At 32.6% G+C, this 18,527-nt stretch overlaps 1 protein-coding gene across 3 annotated transcripts in view; it reads right to left on the minus strand.

Moving 5' to 3' along the window:
• COL11A1 (collagen type XI alpha 1 chain) overlaps positions 1 to 18,527 on the minus strand; it is a 491,277-nt gene that overhangs the window by 93,943 nt on the left and 378,807 nt on the right. For all 3 annotated transcript variants that reach the window (XM_032487215.1, XM_032487218.1, XM_032487217.1), the window contains 11 exons: positions 17,722 to 17,775; positions 17,257 to 17,301; positions 16,945 to 16,998; positions 16,435 to 16,479; positions 12,365 to 12,418; positions 11,235 to 11,279; positions 10,449 to 10,502; positions 10,319 to 10,363; positions 7,370 to 7,423; positions 5,655 to 5,762; positions 2,938 to 2,991 (listed from right to left, as the gene is read on the minus strand). In XM_032487215.1, the coding sequence (XP_032343106.1) occupies positions 2,938 to 2,991; positions 5,655 to 5,762; positions 7,370 to 7,423; positions 10,319 to 10,363; positions 10,449 to 10,502; positions 11,235 to 11,279; positions 12,365 to 12,418; positions 16,435 to 16,479; positions 16,945 to 16,998; positions 17,257 to 17,301; positions 17,722 to 17,775 (612 nt within the window). The remainder of the gene's footprint in view (positions 1 to 2,937; positions 2,992 to 5,654; positions 5,763 to 7,369; positions 7,424 to 10,318; positions 10,364 to 10,448; positions 10,503 to 11,234; positions 11,280 to 12,364; positions 12,419 to 16,434; positions 16,480 to 16,944; positions 16,999 to 17,256; positions 17,302 to 17,721; positions 17,776 to 18,527) is intronic.

Here is an 18,527-nt window from a genome sequence, read left to right on the forward strand (position 1 = left end):
CTCCTCCGTATCAGAATAATCTGGAGCGATTGCTAAAAATAAGGACTGTCAAATCTCACTGCAGACATACTGAGACAGATTCTCTAGCAATAGGGTCCAGGAAACTGCATTGTACACAATTTCTCCAGGTGATACGTACAGGATGGATGCTATCAATTTGTATTTCTACCACAAGTCAGGAAATTGTATGTGAAACCTTACGGGAATTGATGGACAAAACTCAGCATACACTGCTAAGCTTTTTATGACCCATTCAGCAATATATTCTAATTCCTGCCTGTAGAGACCACTATGTGATCACCCTAAGGACAATTGTTAGGACATATAACACTCACATAAGGGGGAAAAAATGTCTTCAAATTATGTGTCTTTGAAGGGCTCTCAAAGCCTTTCCTCTTTCTCCACAGAGAATCAGATAGTCTCATCTGGGAGGAAATTACTATGTGACGACTCTAGGAGTTTGGGAAGTGAATATAATCCAATATGGATATAATTCAGCTCTATCAAATTTAATTTGGGGACAAATATTCATCTGTCTTGAGCAGAACAGAAACACATTTACAAAGACTCCACTCAAGCAAATTGCTCATAGGCATTAATTTTATGTTTAATAAATTTATTTTCTTACATAGTTTCTGCTGTAAGAAATTTATGGGAAACAGACAAAAATGTCTACCACCTACTAAACAGTTTGTACTAAATGGGCATATTCTTTTCTCACATAAGGAGAAGTCAGTAAAACATGTAATTTCCACGAAAAGGCATTATCTGCTTTTAAATGGAAAAAACAGCAAACAAAAGGCCAAAAAGTCAAAGGTTAATGGCAAAATTGGCTCAGTCAATATGTATGAAACTTTCAAAATTATCTTAAATGCTATTTTAAATATAAAAGAATCCTAACTTAGAATAGATTTTACTTTCTGAAATAGCTATCATTTTATAGTGCATAAGGCAGTGCATCTTCCAAACACCCATTATGGCTTATATTGCTAGCAAGATATTGGATACATTATATTGCCTAATTATAGTCCTTAAATTGCTTGAAAGGATAACAGCTGAATTTCACTTCTAGTACAATAAAGACAAAAACTATTCAAAATTCATTGGTTTCCACATAGGAAAAAAATGTGAAGCTATCTTTGATGTACCCATCATTTTTTGTTGTAGAACAGAGAAACGTAAATGGTTTTGATCATAGAAAAAAGTTACAAAGAAAAGTAATATAAAAAGATAAAAAACAACATTTCAGACATTTAGGTTAGAGGGTAAAAATAAAAGATTTGATTCCTCTAAGAAGAAACATTCCTTTTAAGTCATTCTAGTCCATTTTGTTAATAAAAATAACTCAATGAATGCCAGAGAATTGACTTAGGAAAAACAGAAAAAGATAAGAATGTCAAAGTCATAAAAGAAAATTGTACTCATTCAAGTAACATGTAAAAGCAGTCTTCTGTTTTTAAATCAAAACACCACTATTGCAGTTCAATGTAGTAATCAGATAAAAAAAATTTAGCAAGTAATCTAAGAATAGTTTAAGGTGTTGGGTATGCAGTGAATATCTTATTTTACTCAAAATCCTGTGAAAATGAGTGACATTTGAAAGGAAGATAACTAGGTGACAAAGCAGTGTATTAGAGACAATATTTAAAAGATGAAAATTACTAATCAGTGTTCTAAAGAAACATGTAAACGATGTTTGTACTAATTTTAAATCATAGCTGAAATGAATCTTATTTTAGAAGGACCCGAGTACCTCCTACCATACAAGGGAATATATATTCTAGATATTCAATGAAAAATTTTGGGACAAAACCACGTGGCAACTTTAAAATGTTGTTATCACACGATGACAAGTCACAAGTGCATGCAGTTCTCATTGGTCAGGAGAAAGAATATTTTTGTCTCCCATTGATTAGCTGTGACACTTCCTAATAAATATATGTTTGGGGATTATTATAAAACTAGAATTTATCCTTACCTACTAAACTTGTTGAGTCTGACTGCATTAAGCAGGGTTAGATAAATGATAAAGAGATAGGTTGATAGATAATAGGTAGATTGATAGATAATCCCATGTGCATATAACTACCTTAATATTAATAACCAAAATTTATATATTAAAACATTTAACCACTTAATGTAACTAGTCAATACATCAAATGCAGCCTTAAAGTTTCATCACTAGCTTGAGGAAAATTACTACACCAAGGTAAACAGATATTTCTAAAACATCTTCCTTTTTGCTTAAAATATATTTCAAATAGTCAAAAATAGAATTTGAGTGTATTGAGTGTAATTGAGTGTAGTGGGCTAAGTGGTGCCCCCCAAAAGATATATCTAATATTCAAATGCTGGAATCTGTAAATGTTACTTTATTTGGAGGAAGGGGGCCTTTGTAGATGTAATTAAGTTAAGGATCTTGAAATGAGATCATCCATTTGCTCTAGTCTCCAGAACTGTAAGAGTAAATTTCCATTTTTTTAAGTCACCAAGTTTGTGGTGATCTGTTATAGCATGGGAAACAAATTCTGTAGAAATGAGGGGAAATAAAGAGGATGAAAGAAGTATGATTCTTTATTTTAAAAAAAAATCAAGTGGTAATTCCAACCCTTAGAGAACTAGAAATGAAATCAGGAGCTATTATCCACCACCTGTCGTTTACCTATAACTTCTAGGTATCCTATCTGCTGTCCTGGAACAGACCTTATTGCAGTCATGAGGAAGTGGCTGACTGTGCCTTCCTTTCGTGACCCAGTCTCTAAAATGCTCTAATGCATAATCACCTCAGCTCTCTGAACTCCCTACACTCCAGGTGCCCGTACACTCTCTCACTTCCTCTTGTGAAATCATATTTTAAGGACTCTTCATCTCTGTGTTACAAACTGAAAGAAAACCATACATGATTAATAAATATAACAATCAAGCTAATAGTTTTACCTTTGGACCTTGTCTTCCTGGATATCCTGGTAATCCTGGCACACCAAGTTTCCCCTAAAGTTAAAAACAATAATAATAACAAATTCTAAGTCGAATTCAGTTTAAATAATAATTTGTCATTTTTCTAGAATTTAAAAACACATATTGGCACACTTGAAAGGAAGATTTGCAAGTTTTTACTGTATTTTTATTTTCTTTATATTTATTAATTTGAATAGGAAAAAATGTTGCTAATGCTAAAATTAATGCTTGCTAACTTAACCTCTGTTGTCTAAGTGACAGAGGCTTCTTCGGGGACATAGAACCCTGAGTAAAGAGAATTCTAGGACTCTTGGTGAATTAAGGAATATGACTACAAACACATAAGTTTTATCAATATTAAATACTATATAAAGTTAGTGATGTAGTTAGAAGTACATCTAGATCTTATCATTCCAACTAACGTTAATCTTTTTGATAAAATAATTTCATTCTTCATTGGAAATACAAAGCAAGCAATCATAAGTTATTTAACTTTTTTTCACTGAGTAAGTAAAGTTTAAATAACTATACAAAGAAATTTGAACCAAATTTTTGAGCAAAGTTTCTTCTTTTATTCAAGTATTTGAATAAATCTGGGTTGATAAATGCACTAAATGTTGAGAGATATAGTTAAATGATAATAATTTTTATGGAGTGTTAATTTCTACAAGTGGGAACTTTAATGTACAACTATTTTGTTCCAGTGCAAATGGTAAAATACAATGAAGTCCAAGATGTGTAACAAATACCAATAAGTTTAAAATGCTACATTAACATTAAAATGCTGAACAAAGCATTAACTTAAAAACACAAGTAGAGAGACAATTATTAAGTGAATTGAATAAAATATATTTGTGAAATTTTACTGTTGCTCATTTTCCTTAAGATCTTAGGAAAGCACACTTCATACATAAAATATTATTTATCAAAGTCTTAAAACATTAGCAAGCAGACAGTATCATTATTTCCCACATATATTTAAACAAAATAATAAAAACAAAAATAAGCCCAAATTACTATATTTCACATTAAAAGATGAGAAGGACTTTCTGAACAAAAATAAATATTTTACTGGATGAAGCAAGGCAAGAAATTAGGAATATAGTTTATGACCTTTCATTGAAGATTGAACTAAAGAGTAGTCTGATTCAAGATCAATATGGCATAGGTAAGCAGTCTTCAGATGGAAAATATTCAAACAAGCCTTAAGAAGCATACTTACAATGATGTCGTGGATACATTAAGTGATCATAGCTTGTTTTATGCCACTGATTTCAAAGTTAATGAAATTCTCTAATTATGATCACAAAACTTTTGTGGTCTATGTTAATTACTACATTAGAATATGAACTCATTCATTTTAGAGTCATTTGAAAATAAATCCAGACAGAAAATTTGTATTTTCAGCATGGATAGGCAACTTCAATAAAAGGGAAAATAATAATGAAATGTTAAAGATGAATTGCAGGGTAAAGTCCTGAGGCCCCAGAATAGTTTGTGGGATTATTTACATGGAATAGAGTAGCACTGAAAAGAGGAAGGTTCTAGAGTAGCCTAAACCATTAGCAAGTGAGCACTTCAAGTGCGAGGGTCATAGGCCTTGTAAGCCCTTGTTCCCCAACATCATTTTTTCCTTCTGTTGCCTAAACACAAGGACATATTCATCAGTGCACAAACGGCAACTGGGAGTGTGAAACTGCAGAAGAACTGCATCTACTTTAGATGATTCATAATGACACAAGGAAATGATTTTTTATTTGTCTGGTCACAATTCCTATATAATCTTTACATATTTTCCTTCTGGGACAGGATGGTGAGGGGCAGAGATGACAGTTTTCTTAAGTAGAATGGAATTTCCATATTTTATAGAAAAATGGCATGCTCAGTTTCAAAAAACTGGAGAATAATCATATATTACAAAAGGAAATCATTTGATTTATATCACCAAAAGACATCTATTATATATATTTTCCTTTGGTGTACATAATCAGATAACACTTGTCATAGATATTTCTAGTTTCTTCTTAATTTAACTTCAGATTCATCATAAGATGTTTACAGTATCACTAAACATCTTATGAAGGCACATTTTTAATGCTGCCTAACATTACATCTAAATATAAATGTAATGGTTGCAATATTTTTTGACATAATGCCTACATCCCAGTGACTCTTAAAGCAATGAATATTAATATTATCTGGGGATGTTTTCAAACATAGGGATGCCTGGGTTAACTCCAGATTAAAATGAAAAGCTCAGTTTAGCTCAGCCTGAGCATCAGTATTTTTTAAAACACTTACTCTATAAAAAAAAATGTATGTTTATGTGAAAAGAATAGAAAATGGACATTTTCATCTGAAGGCCAAGGACGATTCTGCTTGTTCTAAAATGATAGGTAGACCACCTTTGATTTATTCTTTCATCCTTCATTAATCACAGTCAAATTCTCAGCCTCCAATATAGAAGAGTTTTAAGAGTGCCTGATGGGGAGCAGAATAGGCTAGAAAAGAAGGAAGAGTGAAAGAGAATAAATGTGCCCATCTCAGGATTATACTTCTAAGTAATATATGGATGTGCTTAAAATTTAATAAAATCCTTTAGATTTATGTCATGAGTGATTAAAAATGTCACCCCAAAGTGACAACGAAGCATCAGTGTGCAAGAGGACCTATGAATTTAACAGTTGTTCACTAACCTTCTCTCCTGCTTGACCAGAAGGACCAGGGTCTCCAGTTGGGCCAGCTCGACCTTTGGGGCCTTCAGGGCCATCTTCTCCTCTTGGACCCACTTGACCAACTTCTCCCTGAAACACAGAGAGAACATTCTTGTAGTTAAAGTATTTTGGAGATTGAATTGCAGAGATTATAGTCGATCAAAAAGTTATATTCTTCAACTCTTGGTTTGTTTACTCATGTATTATATATGATAAAGCAGCTTGAAAGTGTTTGACTTCATCAATGTTTTCATTAATAAATAAATAACTGAATATAGTTTCACATTTGAAAACCTAGAGAAGCTCAATGCTACCATGTATCACATAAATTTTAATTAAATTTTAATACATTGTGTTGCAGAAAGACAGAGAGAGGGAAAAAAAAGAATCAAGATGAGCTAGTACAGGGTGGCAGAATATGCCACCCCAAAATATGCCCCTTTGGCATAAGGATTATTTTGAGCTGAAAGCTATTGAGAAGAAGCAGGTACACAAAAAAAATTCTTTACCCACCATTTACTCACTTAAAAACAGGACATAAATTTGCAAAGGTATCTTTCCTCCCCTATCTACCAGAAATGACCAGAATTAATCACTAGAGACAACTAGACCCTCACCATTCCGGAGTCAGAAGCAGGCACCAGAACCATTCACACAACGAACTTCACCACTAGCCTTTTCTACCATTAGTTTCCTGTATATCTGCCTTCCCACAATTTACAGCACTAGAAACTCAAAGTCCCCTTCCTTTGTCTTGTCACTGCTCAAAATTTATTGTTTCTTTGCTAAGAAGCTATAGAAGCCCAAGTTCTAACCACTCATCTGGTTACTCATCCCTGACCTCCCATGTGCAATCGTGTTATGCAGGCTAGCAAATTTATGTTTGCTTTTCTCTTAGTAATCTGCCTTGTGCAGTTTAACTTTACAGGATTACAGCCTGAGAACCTAGCAGGGTAGTAGGAAAAAGAATTTTTCCTGCCAAATGATAGCAACATTGGAAAACAACTAAAATGTCTCCATTTTAGACCTGATTTTCACATTTCAGGTATTAGGAGCTGCAAAGTGTAAATTATCACCCGCACATACATTTTAGAAAAATCAATATTCTATACAGAGTTTTTTGCTTAAATTTATTAGAGACTATTATGCTAGTTATAAAGTAAATCTTCCTAATAAAACATTTAATTAACTTTAGGTGACACAATTTTGTTTTTGAGATACTCATTAACAGAAAAACAGTGTACCATTTTTACACTCAAAAATTCAAGATAATTAAATAATGAAAACTCATGAAACTTGCAGATTTACTTTCCAGACAGCATAGCTCACTATATATGGATAACATTTAGCACAAATCTATTGAATTAATTATATTAATCAATTTGATCATTTTAGAAAATATCTATAAACAATAACACCATATATATAACATATAATATGCTAAGAATAATGTATATATAAAACTATGTCTATGTATACATGTTATAGGACACAGAGAGATTTAATATAATATCTGACAGATGATACCATTTTATCTCCACAAAAATTAAAACACCTATTCTTCATATAAAAGTAGAACTGAAAAATATCTTAGATAATACATTTTATTTATCCTATGTTCGCAATTATTTAACTTAGGAATAAATACACGCACATACATAAATGTTTGTAGTAGTGCAAATTTTCTTTTTACTTACTCTGTCACCTTTGAGACCCATGTCACCTTTGAATCCTGGGAATCCATCTTCACCCTAAAATAAGTAATAAAACAAGTGTTAATCAGTGGTTTGGATGAAAGTAAAATATGGCTATCTAAATATGAATACTGATAAGTAAGGAAAATTGTTCTGAGAAATGTGAATCTTAGTTGTGAAACCTCCTCTTCCCTATTTTAACCCTTTATCTCCAGTATCCTTCTATTTTCCCATAATTAATGCCTTTAAGTTACTGGAAAACTTTTTCACAGATGTGTCCATTAAATCTTCCCCTTCATATGGGGGAAATAACCATTCTCTTATAACAACATGTAGCCTTTATTATTTGAACAAAGAAAAAGTAAAAATTTAACTATTTTAACTTTGGATTGAAAGAACTCTGGAATACCAGGTCAGAGGTCTTTATCCTTAATTTACAATATATAACTAATAATTTTATGCCATGCATTTTGTCTCCTGTGCTTTAAATAAATGTCTTCTGGCTCAACTTGCTCTCTATATTACAACCTCTCTTCAGGTGAAGAATAAGCAAATTACTATTTTCTTTCATAATTAGAGATTACTTATTGTCACATCATGTGCACAAACCAATGATGCTGCAAACTGGGCAGCCTTTAGCAAAGAGAGAAGAAATTTTGACTATGGAAATATTTATGTCTAGGCTTTTAACAAGTAAGCTTCATTACTATCTCTTAATTTCAAGAAAAAATTTAAATTCCTAAGAAATACTTATTCATGTATTCAATAGCATTAATTGAGCAATTACTCTCTTCTGAGAACCTTGGAGTACTTTGAAGTTTTTGTTTTACCAATACATTTTACCAATATTGAAGTTAAAACATTTGCATTAATTTTAGTACAGATGGAGTAGGATGAGTGTTTACAGTAGAAAAACATGATGATGATGTGCTGTGCTGGTGCTGGTGGTGGTCCTGGCGAAGAAAGGAGTGGACTGGAGAGGATGTGAGGAGGCAGTTGGTATCTTAACTAGTAGTTGGAGAAGGGATATGACTTGCAGAGTTTCAGAAAAAGACATGTCAGGCCGAGAATGAGAACAGAGCTAGGAAGACTGGCACCTACACTTCCATATCCTGCTGCCAAAATGACCTCTACAAAATACAAAACTGATCACATCAATTTTTACTGTAAAATACCTTGATGATTCCAAGTTAAATATAAGCTGCCACTTACCCTCCCCTTCCCAACACGATCTAGCCCTTGTTCACCTCTGTAGTCTTATCTTTGGTCTTAAATCTCCCCTCTACTCACACCCAACACCCTGGGACTGAATTTTTGAAAAACTGAATTACCTGTATTTCTATTTCTAATTCTTGCATCGGTGAACCACCTATACAGACACACAGATCTGCAAATCCTTCACCTTCTCTGTCTATATGATGACACGTTACTCTTCTTTCAGGACTTAGTTCGTGATTCTGCTATGAAATTTTCCATAACCTCAATAATTCCCCCCCCTTAAAATTAACTGCCTTGTCCTGTGTGCTCACTGAACATTTATTACTGTAACAAAACATTCTCTACTTAGTAAATCAAAGGTCTCTTTCTTTCTACTAAATGGTAAGAAACAAGAATCATACCTAATTAACCTCTAGATCTCCAGTGCCTAGTGCATTTTGACCCTCAGTAATCGTGATATTTAATAAACATTTACCTAATGACATTTGGACTCGGCCATGCCTTAGTATCAGTTTGGTATGTTAGTAAGGTATGTGAGGGTCCAGAAAATGTCAGATTGTTATGGATACATGAGACTGAGACCTGGGAAAGGAATCCAGCCTGGTATTCTACCTACATCTAAGAATTCTACCAGGTCTAAAAGTTTCCTTTAAGACAAAATCATGATATTTTCAACATTCTGACCATAAAATAGCCTTGTGGAGCTAGGATTCTCTCTGCATGAATGCAGTCGGGCAATAGCAGGGGCTTTAAAGTTGAAAATGACCACTTAACTTCCTATTGACTAGTGTCTCCGTTACCTTCTCCCTAGAGAGAAAAGTAATTACACAGTTGCCAAGTTTAGTTTAAAAAATACGGAATTCTATGTCTAAAATCAGTAACAGTTTTTCTGGATTTTTTTCAGGGAAAATTGTTTTTAAACAGCGAACATAATAGATTAGATGCTTTTTCTGTCAAAACTGTGTTTTTCAATACATTAACCATTAAAAAATTTAATTAGATGACTTATGTTATTAAGTATATCCTTACAAGAAGTGACTTTTTTAAAAAAAAAAAAACAAATGGCACTTCCAAGTTACTAAGTTTTCAAGTCCTAAAATGATCAGGTCTGAATTAATACTTTATAAAAGGAAATAAATTTTGGAAAAAGTGTAAAAGAAGAATTCACGTATATCACTTGGTTAATTGGGTTACATTGCTTTAGGTCTAAGGAACAATCTTTATTTCCTCCTCATTAATACTTTTCCTTTGCATGCAGTATCACTTATGAAGACCTCCCTCTCCCCTAATTAATTCATGGTACTTCTAACTTTCATATTTTGCATTTCATTTCAATTTATGAAAATTGAGAATTTCAGTGGAGAAAAAAGGCTTATAACTCCTCCAACAGGCTTATAACTGGATATTCTACAACCCCTATAACAATTCCATGCATAAGGCCAAGACTATAATTTACAAAAGTTAAACATATGTAAGAAAAAAAAGGGATGAAGGACTGATTTTGTTTATGACATATCTTTGCTTCTGTTTTATAATTCAGTCTTCACCCCAGGATGTAAGAACATATATATTTTTAAAGTTTCCAGGATACAGAGTACAAAATTAGACTTGTGTTATCTGGTATATAAGTAGTCACTCAGTATATTTGGGAAATGGAATATCTGTTGAATAAATTTAAATTTTTATAAAATAGATACATAGCAATTAAAATCACCTAAATAAATTGTTTTTTACCTTTTCACCTTTAGAGCCCTTGAGACCTCTGACACCATCTGCTCCCTATGGAATAAATTAGAAGGATTAAATGACTACAATATTTTACAATTAAATTAAATAATGTGGGAAAAAATCAAATAACATTTACCTTTACTCCTCGGGGACCAGGGTAGCCAATAGGCCCCTGTGGGCCAGGAGGACCCTGAAAAAGACCCATTGCCATTTAAACACATAAAACAATGAATATGCCACTCATTCACATACCATAATTTTACCAAAACAACTCTAAGAATATGATATTTTTCTACTTTTGGTAAAAATTTCTTGGGTAGTTTATCATTTGTTTCTAAAGTCAGATATGATTAACAGATCATATAATAAGCCCTACCTACTTCAAACTTATTATATCACATGTTCATGCTGAAAATAAGATAAATATTATGAATATGTGAAATAATATAAGTAATATATAATTAGCAACTAATTTTCTAAATATGAAATAAACTGTTCTCAGTGTCTACAATGAACAATTATAGATTTCTAACCAAAAACTGGTATAAATTTGTAGCATTCACATCATCAAGAACATGATCAAAATTATATATTTTCCACATCTGGCTTCATTTCACTAGTCTACCTAAAGGAAAACATGATTTCCATCTAAATGTTAGCAAAATTCCTTTTGAAAATAAAGACATATTACAGACAATAACTATTTTCAGAAACTTATTTTCTAATATTCATATCCTTAAATGATCACATATATATTTATATAAATCAGAGAAATTTATGTATACATATACATACATATATATGTGTATATATGTGTATGTATATATATATATATATATAAAATCAGAGAAATTAACAAAGTAAGGCATTTTCTCTAAAATATAGTGTGACAGAACATTTAAATGGATAGTTTGTAACATACCAGAGAACCCTTTTCTCCAGACTGGCCTTCTTTTCCAGGGTGACCCTATATTTACCAAAAGTATATACTGGTGAGATACAAAATTAATGGTAGTTTATACTATGAAAGTATTCCTTTTTTTCAATCTGTTAAGGTTTTACTCTTTATGTTTCAAAATGTATTGAACATTCTGCATTAGTATATATGGCTTTAAATAACACTGGAAACTGTGGCATTTGGAAGGAAACATAATAAGCTTATATGGGATAGATGTAAGTTTCATCAACTGCATAACATTTTTGAGAGAGCTTGGGAAAAACACATAAAACATTTTAGCAATTCAACCCAGTCTCAGAATCTTACATAAAGGTGTTTCAATCTAACTTTTATTTTGCATATTGATCAAATAATCACATGCGTATCTTCAAAAACAACTGAGATATGTGGATGGGACATTTTAAAACACAGCAACATCATAAATACTAATGATGTCAATAATCAAGTATTGAGAGTCAGTAAATAAAAATGTACAGCTCCGTAACAATTATACTCAATAAAGACAAGTAGCGGCAGAATGAAGATCTGTGTACCCTAGCTCTGAGTTTGGAGAGAAATAGAAGCATAAATAACAAATGTCTCAAAACAACAACTGTGGAGATTATTACATAACTACATTATTTATTACTATGTGATAAGATAAAATAAATTGCTATATTTCTAGAAAAGTAAAAAAAAAATTCCTGAAGCAGACGATGTCTGAGGAAACTTATGAATGGTGAGAAATTACACCTGAACTCTCACAAACATGTACTTTGCAAAGGAAGAGAGAATGGAAAAGTGTTTTCTATGAAAAGAAAAGGGTGTAACACAAGGTATAGCAATGGAAAAAGTAGAGCATGCTAAGAAAAAAGTGAGTGGTAGGAAAATAAGAGATTCTGGCCTTGAGTTGTCCAAAGACCCCTGGGAACTTCTCAGAGATTCTGCACTATGGACGTGACATGATGAAATGGCATTTAGAGAGATTAATGTTTAATTACTGGCTCAATTTGCTTTCATTGCTGAATTCATAAAATCACTTCTAAAGCACATATAAAAATCCGTTTTTGAATATAATATGTAGAAATGTTAGTGACAAGGTAACTACGACTTACGGGAGGCCCGTCAGCACCAGGAAGTCCTGCAAGCCCTGGTTTTCCTTGTGGTCCCTAAACAAATAGAGAGAAAGAATATTTTAGTTTAAAAACTGAAAACAATGAAATGTCCGACTTTGTTTATAGGAATATACTGCTATTGAAATTCGTAACTTGAGTCACTGGCTTTTATCCATAAGCAACAAACCTCTAAACTCTTTTTAACATATTATGTAGAAGAAATGGTAAGTAAAGATAAATGAAAACCAAATTTACTATGTCAAAAACATGCTAGTTTTCATCCTGTGTAGTAGTCCTAAATGTGCCTTTTTTAATGAACAAGTTAGTTTTTGCATACTACAATGAACTGAAGCTTATAGAATAAAAAAGGGAAACAATATAGGTCAGAAGTACATTGATTTATATCAGTGATAAAGCAAATATTGGATATTTCCATCAATGATATTAATAAGTGCCATTCAAATAATTACACAGTAACACTGATGAAACCTCAGTGATTATTAAATATATTAAGAAATATGTTATAGATTGACAGTTACAGGACATTAAAAAATACTACTTTGATGTAAAAAGGGCATAATCTAACATGCAACTAACAAATAATAATATAGTATTTATTCAACAGATTAATCTCTGTTTAACCGCAGAGGATTTCAAAAGTCATTTGATCTGACCATTACTAAGGTTGGAACATGGTAAAAATGACTATTGCAAGAAGTAGACCCTTCAAAGGGAACAAATTGGCTTTCTGCTGAGAATAGCTAACTTTATCAACTCCCCAGAGCCCAAGACATTATTGCTTACTGGTCAAGTTATTAGCAACAATTAAAAGGGCAAGAATTTATCAGCAAGTCTAGATGCGGGACGTAGGAGGATTTTTCCATTCTCAGTCTTTACGGAAAGTGCTGTATTCATGTGTATGAAGAGCACAGAGTTTAACAAGAAAGCCTCGCTTAAATCACTATGGAACAACACAAGAAATTAAAGATAACTGTTAAATTGAACAACTTAGACTTTATAACAGAGTTTAATTGCATCTCATTTACAGGATTTAAAAGTTCAATTCCCTTTGCCACTCTGCCAAATCATATTCAGTCAAGTAATCTAACATTATGAGGTAACTATTATAAATCCCTGTTTTTTATGGCAGTATTTTGTCTTATACTTAAATTACTCTTGCTCTCAGAAAAAAAAACAGTGTTATTTCTTCAAAACAAAACGTAGAGTACAAATGCAGAACTATTCCACTAATTATTCTTTTCAGCAGGTGTGATATTTCTATGATAATGCCCTTCTGTGTAATATACTATATGGATTTTTTATTGTTGCTATATATTTAAGGATAGATTAGAAATACCAAAACTCTTGTACAATAAGATGACTTTTTAATGAAGTTAAAATCAATCCATCTGTATTAGAATGGAAGCTCCAGGACAGCACAATGTTTTGTCTGCTTTCCTAACTGCTTTTTGCTTCCCTACAGGAAGGGAAATAAAGTTAAATGAATAAATGTCATACTTTTTAGATTTTAATGAAATAGTTAAAATTTACCATGTTTCTATGCACTATATTAAGCAATATATAACACATATTATATACATTTACATATATAGCACCCATTTTAAGTCTCAAGCAATTCCATGAAATAATCAATGTTAATATAATATGTGACAGAGTTGCAGTATAAATGACCCAGATCTGAAGCCACGTCTTCAAAGTTCTTGCCTTTAACTAATATTTATCTTGTGTCTTGCTATTTCTTACTTAGCTCATAGAGTTATACAGCACCATTTGTTTTCTGTAAAGCAATTAATATATGAGTGATGTAAATTCTGAAATCATAAATTAAATCACAGGACATAATCAGTATATTTGGTTATCAACATGTCAGCAAAGCAATATAACGGTCAACCATTTTAGTTAATTAACTCAAACTTTATAAAATATTTTATCACAAATATAATAAAAGCACAGGCTACAATAACGTTGGACAAAAATATAAAAGTTATTGGGAATTAAAAATATATGACATTACTTTAATTATATTTAATTGTGGGATTATACCACAATCCAACTGAAAACACCATTCACCAAGTTTTGAGAGGCAATGATCTTAGGCCAGAATGAACAGGACACAGTATACCATAAAAAAACATAATATAAAGCTAAAATAAAATGTATACCACAGATGCAACATAAATAAAACACATTTCCCTTATGTTCTGGAGTTCCTTTCTCCTTTTGATGGAAGGAAACTGACTTTGGACTCAAGAGTGGGATATGTTCAAAGCAGAGAAAGAAGTAGCTTGTGCTTAAGACAGCACTCTTTCTACCGCAAGACGTGTAGTGAATCAGAGCCTGTGTTTCACCTGTGGCTCAGCAAAGGGAATCCAGAAATACTAACTTTCCTTAACCGCAAATTCGTCTTAGGAATCTAGTGTGTAGGTGATAAAATTATCGTAGAAAATGTAATAGGTTCATTTAATCATATAGAAAACACGCAAGGAAAAATTATTTTAAAGGCCCCTTATACACAAATTCTTACATATTAATAAGTAACTCAATTAGAATATTACCAAAGGATTTGAAAATATAATTTACCAAAGAATATGTAGAAAAGGCCACTAAGCATTTAAAAGGTGCTCAACATCACTAGTGATTAGGAAAATTCAAATTAATGCCACAGTAAGATACTATTTCATACCAACGAGAAAGACCATAAGCAAAAAAAAAGAAACAAGAACACATATTTGTGAGAATCTGGAGAAACTAGAATCTTCATAAATTGCAGATAGGAAGGAAATTTGGTACAACTACTTTGAAAAATAGTTTAGAAACTTCTTTAAATGTTAAATATAAATTTGTGTATAATCCAGCAATCTATCTCTAAGTATCTACCAAAAATAGATGAAAACATATCTACACAAATACCTTCTTGCAAATCTTCATAGCAGTACTATTCATAATAGCTGAAAAGTGTACATAACTCACATGTCCCTCAACTGCTGACTAAGTAAACAAAATGTGGTATATTCAATCAAAGGAATACTATTTGGCAATAAAAAGGAGCAAAGTACTGATATATTCCACAACATGGATAAACCTCAAAAACATTATGCCAAATAAAAGAAGCCAGACACAAATGTCACATGGTATAGTCACTCATATGATTAAATTCACATATTCAACTCATTCATATGTCTTATTCATATGAGACGTTCAGAAAAGAAAAATCTATAAAGATAGAAAGGAACCAACAGCTGCCAAGGTCTGTGGGTGGGATGGGAGGACAAATTAACACAAGGTTTCCTTCTGGGGTGGGACATATATTCTAAAAATGTGATTGTGGCAAAATTCTGGACACTGACTAAAAACCATTGACTTATACACTTAAAATGAGTGAATCTGTATGGTATAAAATTAACCCCAATAAAGCTAATTTTAAAAAAATCATATATTCATAGAAATCAACAAAAATAAGATAAGAAGTATACGAGAAAGAACTAGCTAACACTGTTCCGTAACTGTAGGGGACAGGAAATATTTCTTAGGGAATCTGTCAGAGAAGATAGGAAAAAAAGACATCTCTTTAATTAAAGATGTATTCTTGCTTTGATCCAGACATTGAGTTATTAACAAGAACATCATTTGCCATTTATACATGAGAAATGGTGGCAATGATAACATCACAATTTCCCTTAATTAGATCTTGCTAGGAGCCCTTTGTCACAAGTAAGCCTAATTACATTTTTTAAATAATGAGAAATTAAAGGAGAACCAAAATAAAGAGAAAACAGTCACTCATACCAGTACATTTCTGAAATGAATAGAGCTGAGACCATCACATTTGGAAACTCTACAAATGGAAACTGTGAAATCTTATCATTGACAGTTCAGAGATGTATGAATGACTTCTGCTCACACTTTACTTTCATGATTTAACTCCAGGTTAATTCTTTATATGCTGAGCCATCTAGATATCTTATCAAAAATGGCAGGTCTTATACCTGCCTAAGGCTGCCAACCCAAGCCTGTATATGAGACATTACTGGAACAACAGAGTAACTTACTTTTTCCCCAGGAGGACCAATCGGACCTTGTGGACCAGGAAGACCCTATTTTGAAAGAATATATTTCAAATGTAAGGAATCACATCATATGAATATACTCTTAAAATAGTAAATAATTAGCCCTCTATTTTACATGAAATGAGTTATGAGACTCAAATATATTCCCCCACACCCCATTCCCCAGAAAGTTTTGGAACACTGTCAGTTTTACACAAGCTGCTCTTTTGGCAACAGGAATGTCATATGATCCTATTCAGAACCCTCCTGCAGGTGTGGCTATTCGTCCTGGCATTCCACGAACACTGAATAACTCAGTTCTCTCTAGGAAGAAAGAGGCCCCTGCAAATTTGCTCAAATTTTTTTTTAATTAAAAAAAAAAAGAATAATTTTCCTACATTCACAGTGTAAACAGTTAGCCCCACATAGAAAGTTTTGAGGCTGTCAATTTTCTTGTAAAAAGATATCGCCTTACCCCATAATCTCAAAAAAGCTGTGACGGCTTAGACTTACTTGAGGTCCTGGATTCCCCTGCTGACCTGGTGGTCCAGGCTCCCCTTGGGGACCCTGCCATAGGAAAATATAAAGCGTCTTTAATAGAACTATTTTACATAATGGATTTTTTTCTTCTCAATTGAAAAACAGTCCCCAAATCAGGTTTCTGTATAGAAAATTTGGAAAATTTTGCAAAATATTAATGCTAGCAGAAGCTAATGCATTTGGCAAAACATTGTGAGAAATGTTAATTTTAGATTTAGCAACAAAGGTGGTTTGTAGGTACTTAGATTGCAGAAATGAGTTACCTTATGGACATTTTCTACATACCATGTTCCCTTTTGGTCCTGGGGGGCCATCCACACCTGCAATACCCTTTAGTGAAGAAAAAAATACGCATAGGTGTTTACAAGTTTAGATGCTGTAACAGAAAATTAATAAGGCAGATCTTAATAGTGTGACAACCATTAGCCTAGGGTGACTAAAAATCATTTTAGAATTTAACGAAAATGAGGAAAAAAGCAAATCTATATTCCCCACTCCATGTCCATGGAGACGAGCTAGCTGCATTTTCCACTGTGTGTGGGGAATTTCACATGAAACAGTAAAACAGATAAACTAAAAGGAAAGAAGCAGGTGGAGTGGGGAATCAGTTAACCGACAGGCAGCATCATTCAGTCCTAGAACAGAGCGGTAAACACTTGGCTGTCTACTGAAAGCTCACAGCCTCTCAGCTTTGAAAAGTCTGGCAACAGCCTTCCCTAGAAAATCTTGACTGTTTTCAGCAATACATACAGGCTGCCCTATAGGTCCTGGAGTTCCCCTTGGTCCCAGCAAACCTCGTGGACCCTAGAAGGAAAAGAAAAACACAGTCTCATAAGAAATGCCTTCAAAACACACCTCTTTCTTTAAAGAAATTTTAATGTAATGTTTAGATTAAAAATATTTGTTCATCTTCTTTTAAAACACTAAAAGTTTTGTTTAAAATACTATCTTCATATGACACAAATACTTAGCACTTATACTGACCCAAAGGTCAAAATGAATAAGTGAGTCTTTAACCAGAAACTGTATTTTTGATTCTATAAATTTACATATGAATCACTCGGAAAATTTTAAAAATAGGAGATATTTTAATGCTTTAAATAAGTCACTTCTGTGTCATTTCCCAATTAGAATGGCAACACTGAATCTTATTATAAATACTCTTATTCAATCAGATAGACTACACAAATAAAAGAGTCCTGATTCTCATTTATTTCACATTTAGGTAGATTCCATCCTGAGAGAATATTTTACTGAGAAAAAGAAACAAACAGCTAGATAACTATATAAGCAGATTAGAGAAACCACTTTTTTGATTTTTAAAATTATTATTATTTAAACAGTCGACTTCTCTTCTTCATCCCCCTCCTCCATCTGTTCCTTCTTCAGAAAAGTCAGTACAATGATTTACTGTCTCTCATATTCACTTAAGCCACTATGCCTTTGAGTTGACAGGCTCTATAATGTCGCAAGCCAGGACTAAAATTAGGAAGCCTGCTTCTAGTTTGGTTCTTTGATTAACTAGCTTTGGGTAAACTTTCCCAATTTAGTTTCCT

The sequence above is a fragment of the Camelus ferus genome, chromosome 9 (genome assembly GCF_009834535.1).
Source record: "Camelus ferus isolate YT-003-E chromosome 9, BCGSAC_Cfer_1.0, whole genome shotgun sequence".
Taxonomy (NCBI): Eukaryota; Metazoa; Chordata; class Mammalia; order Artiodactyla; family Camelidae; genus Camelus; species Camelus ferus.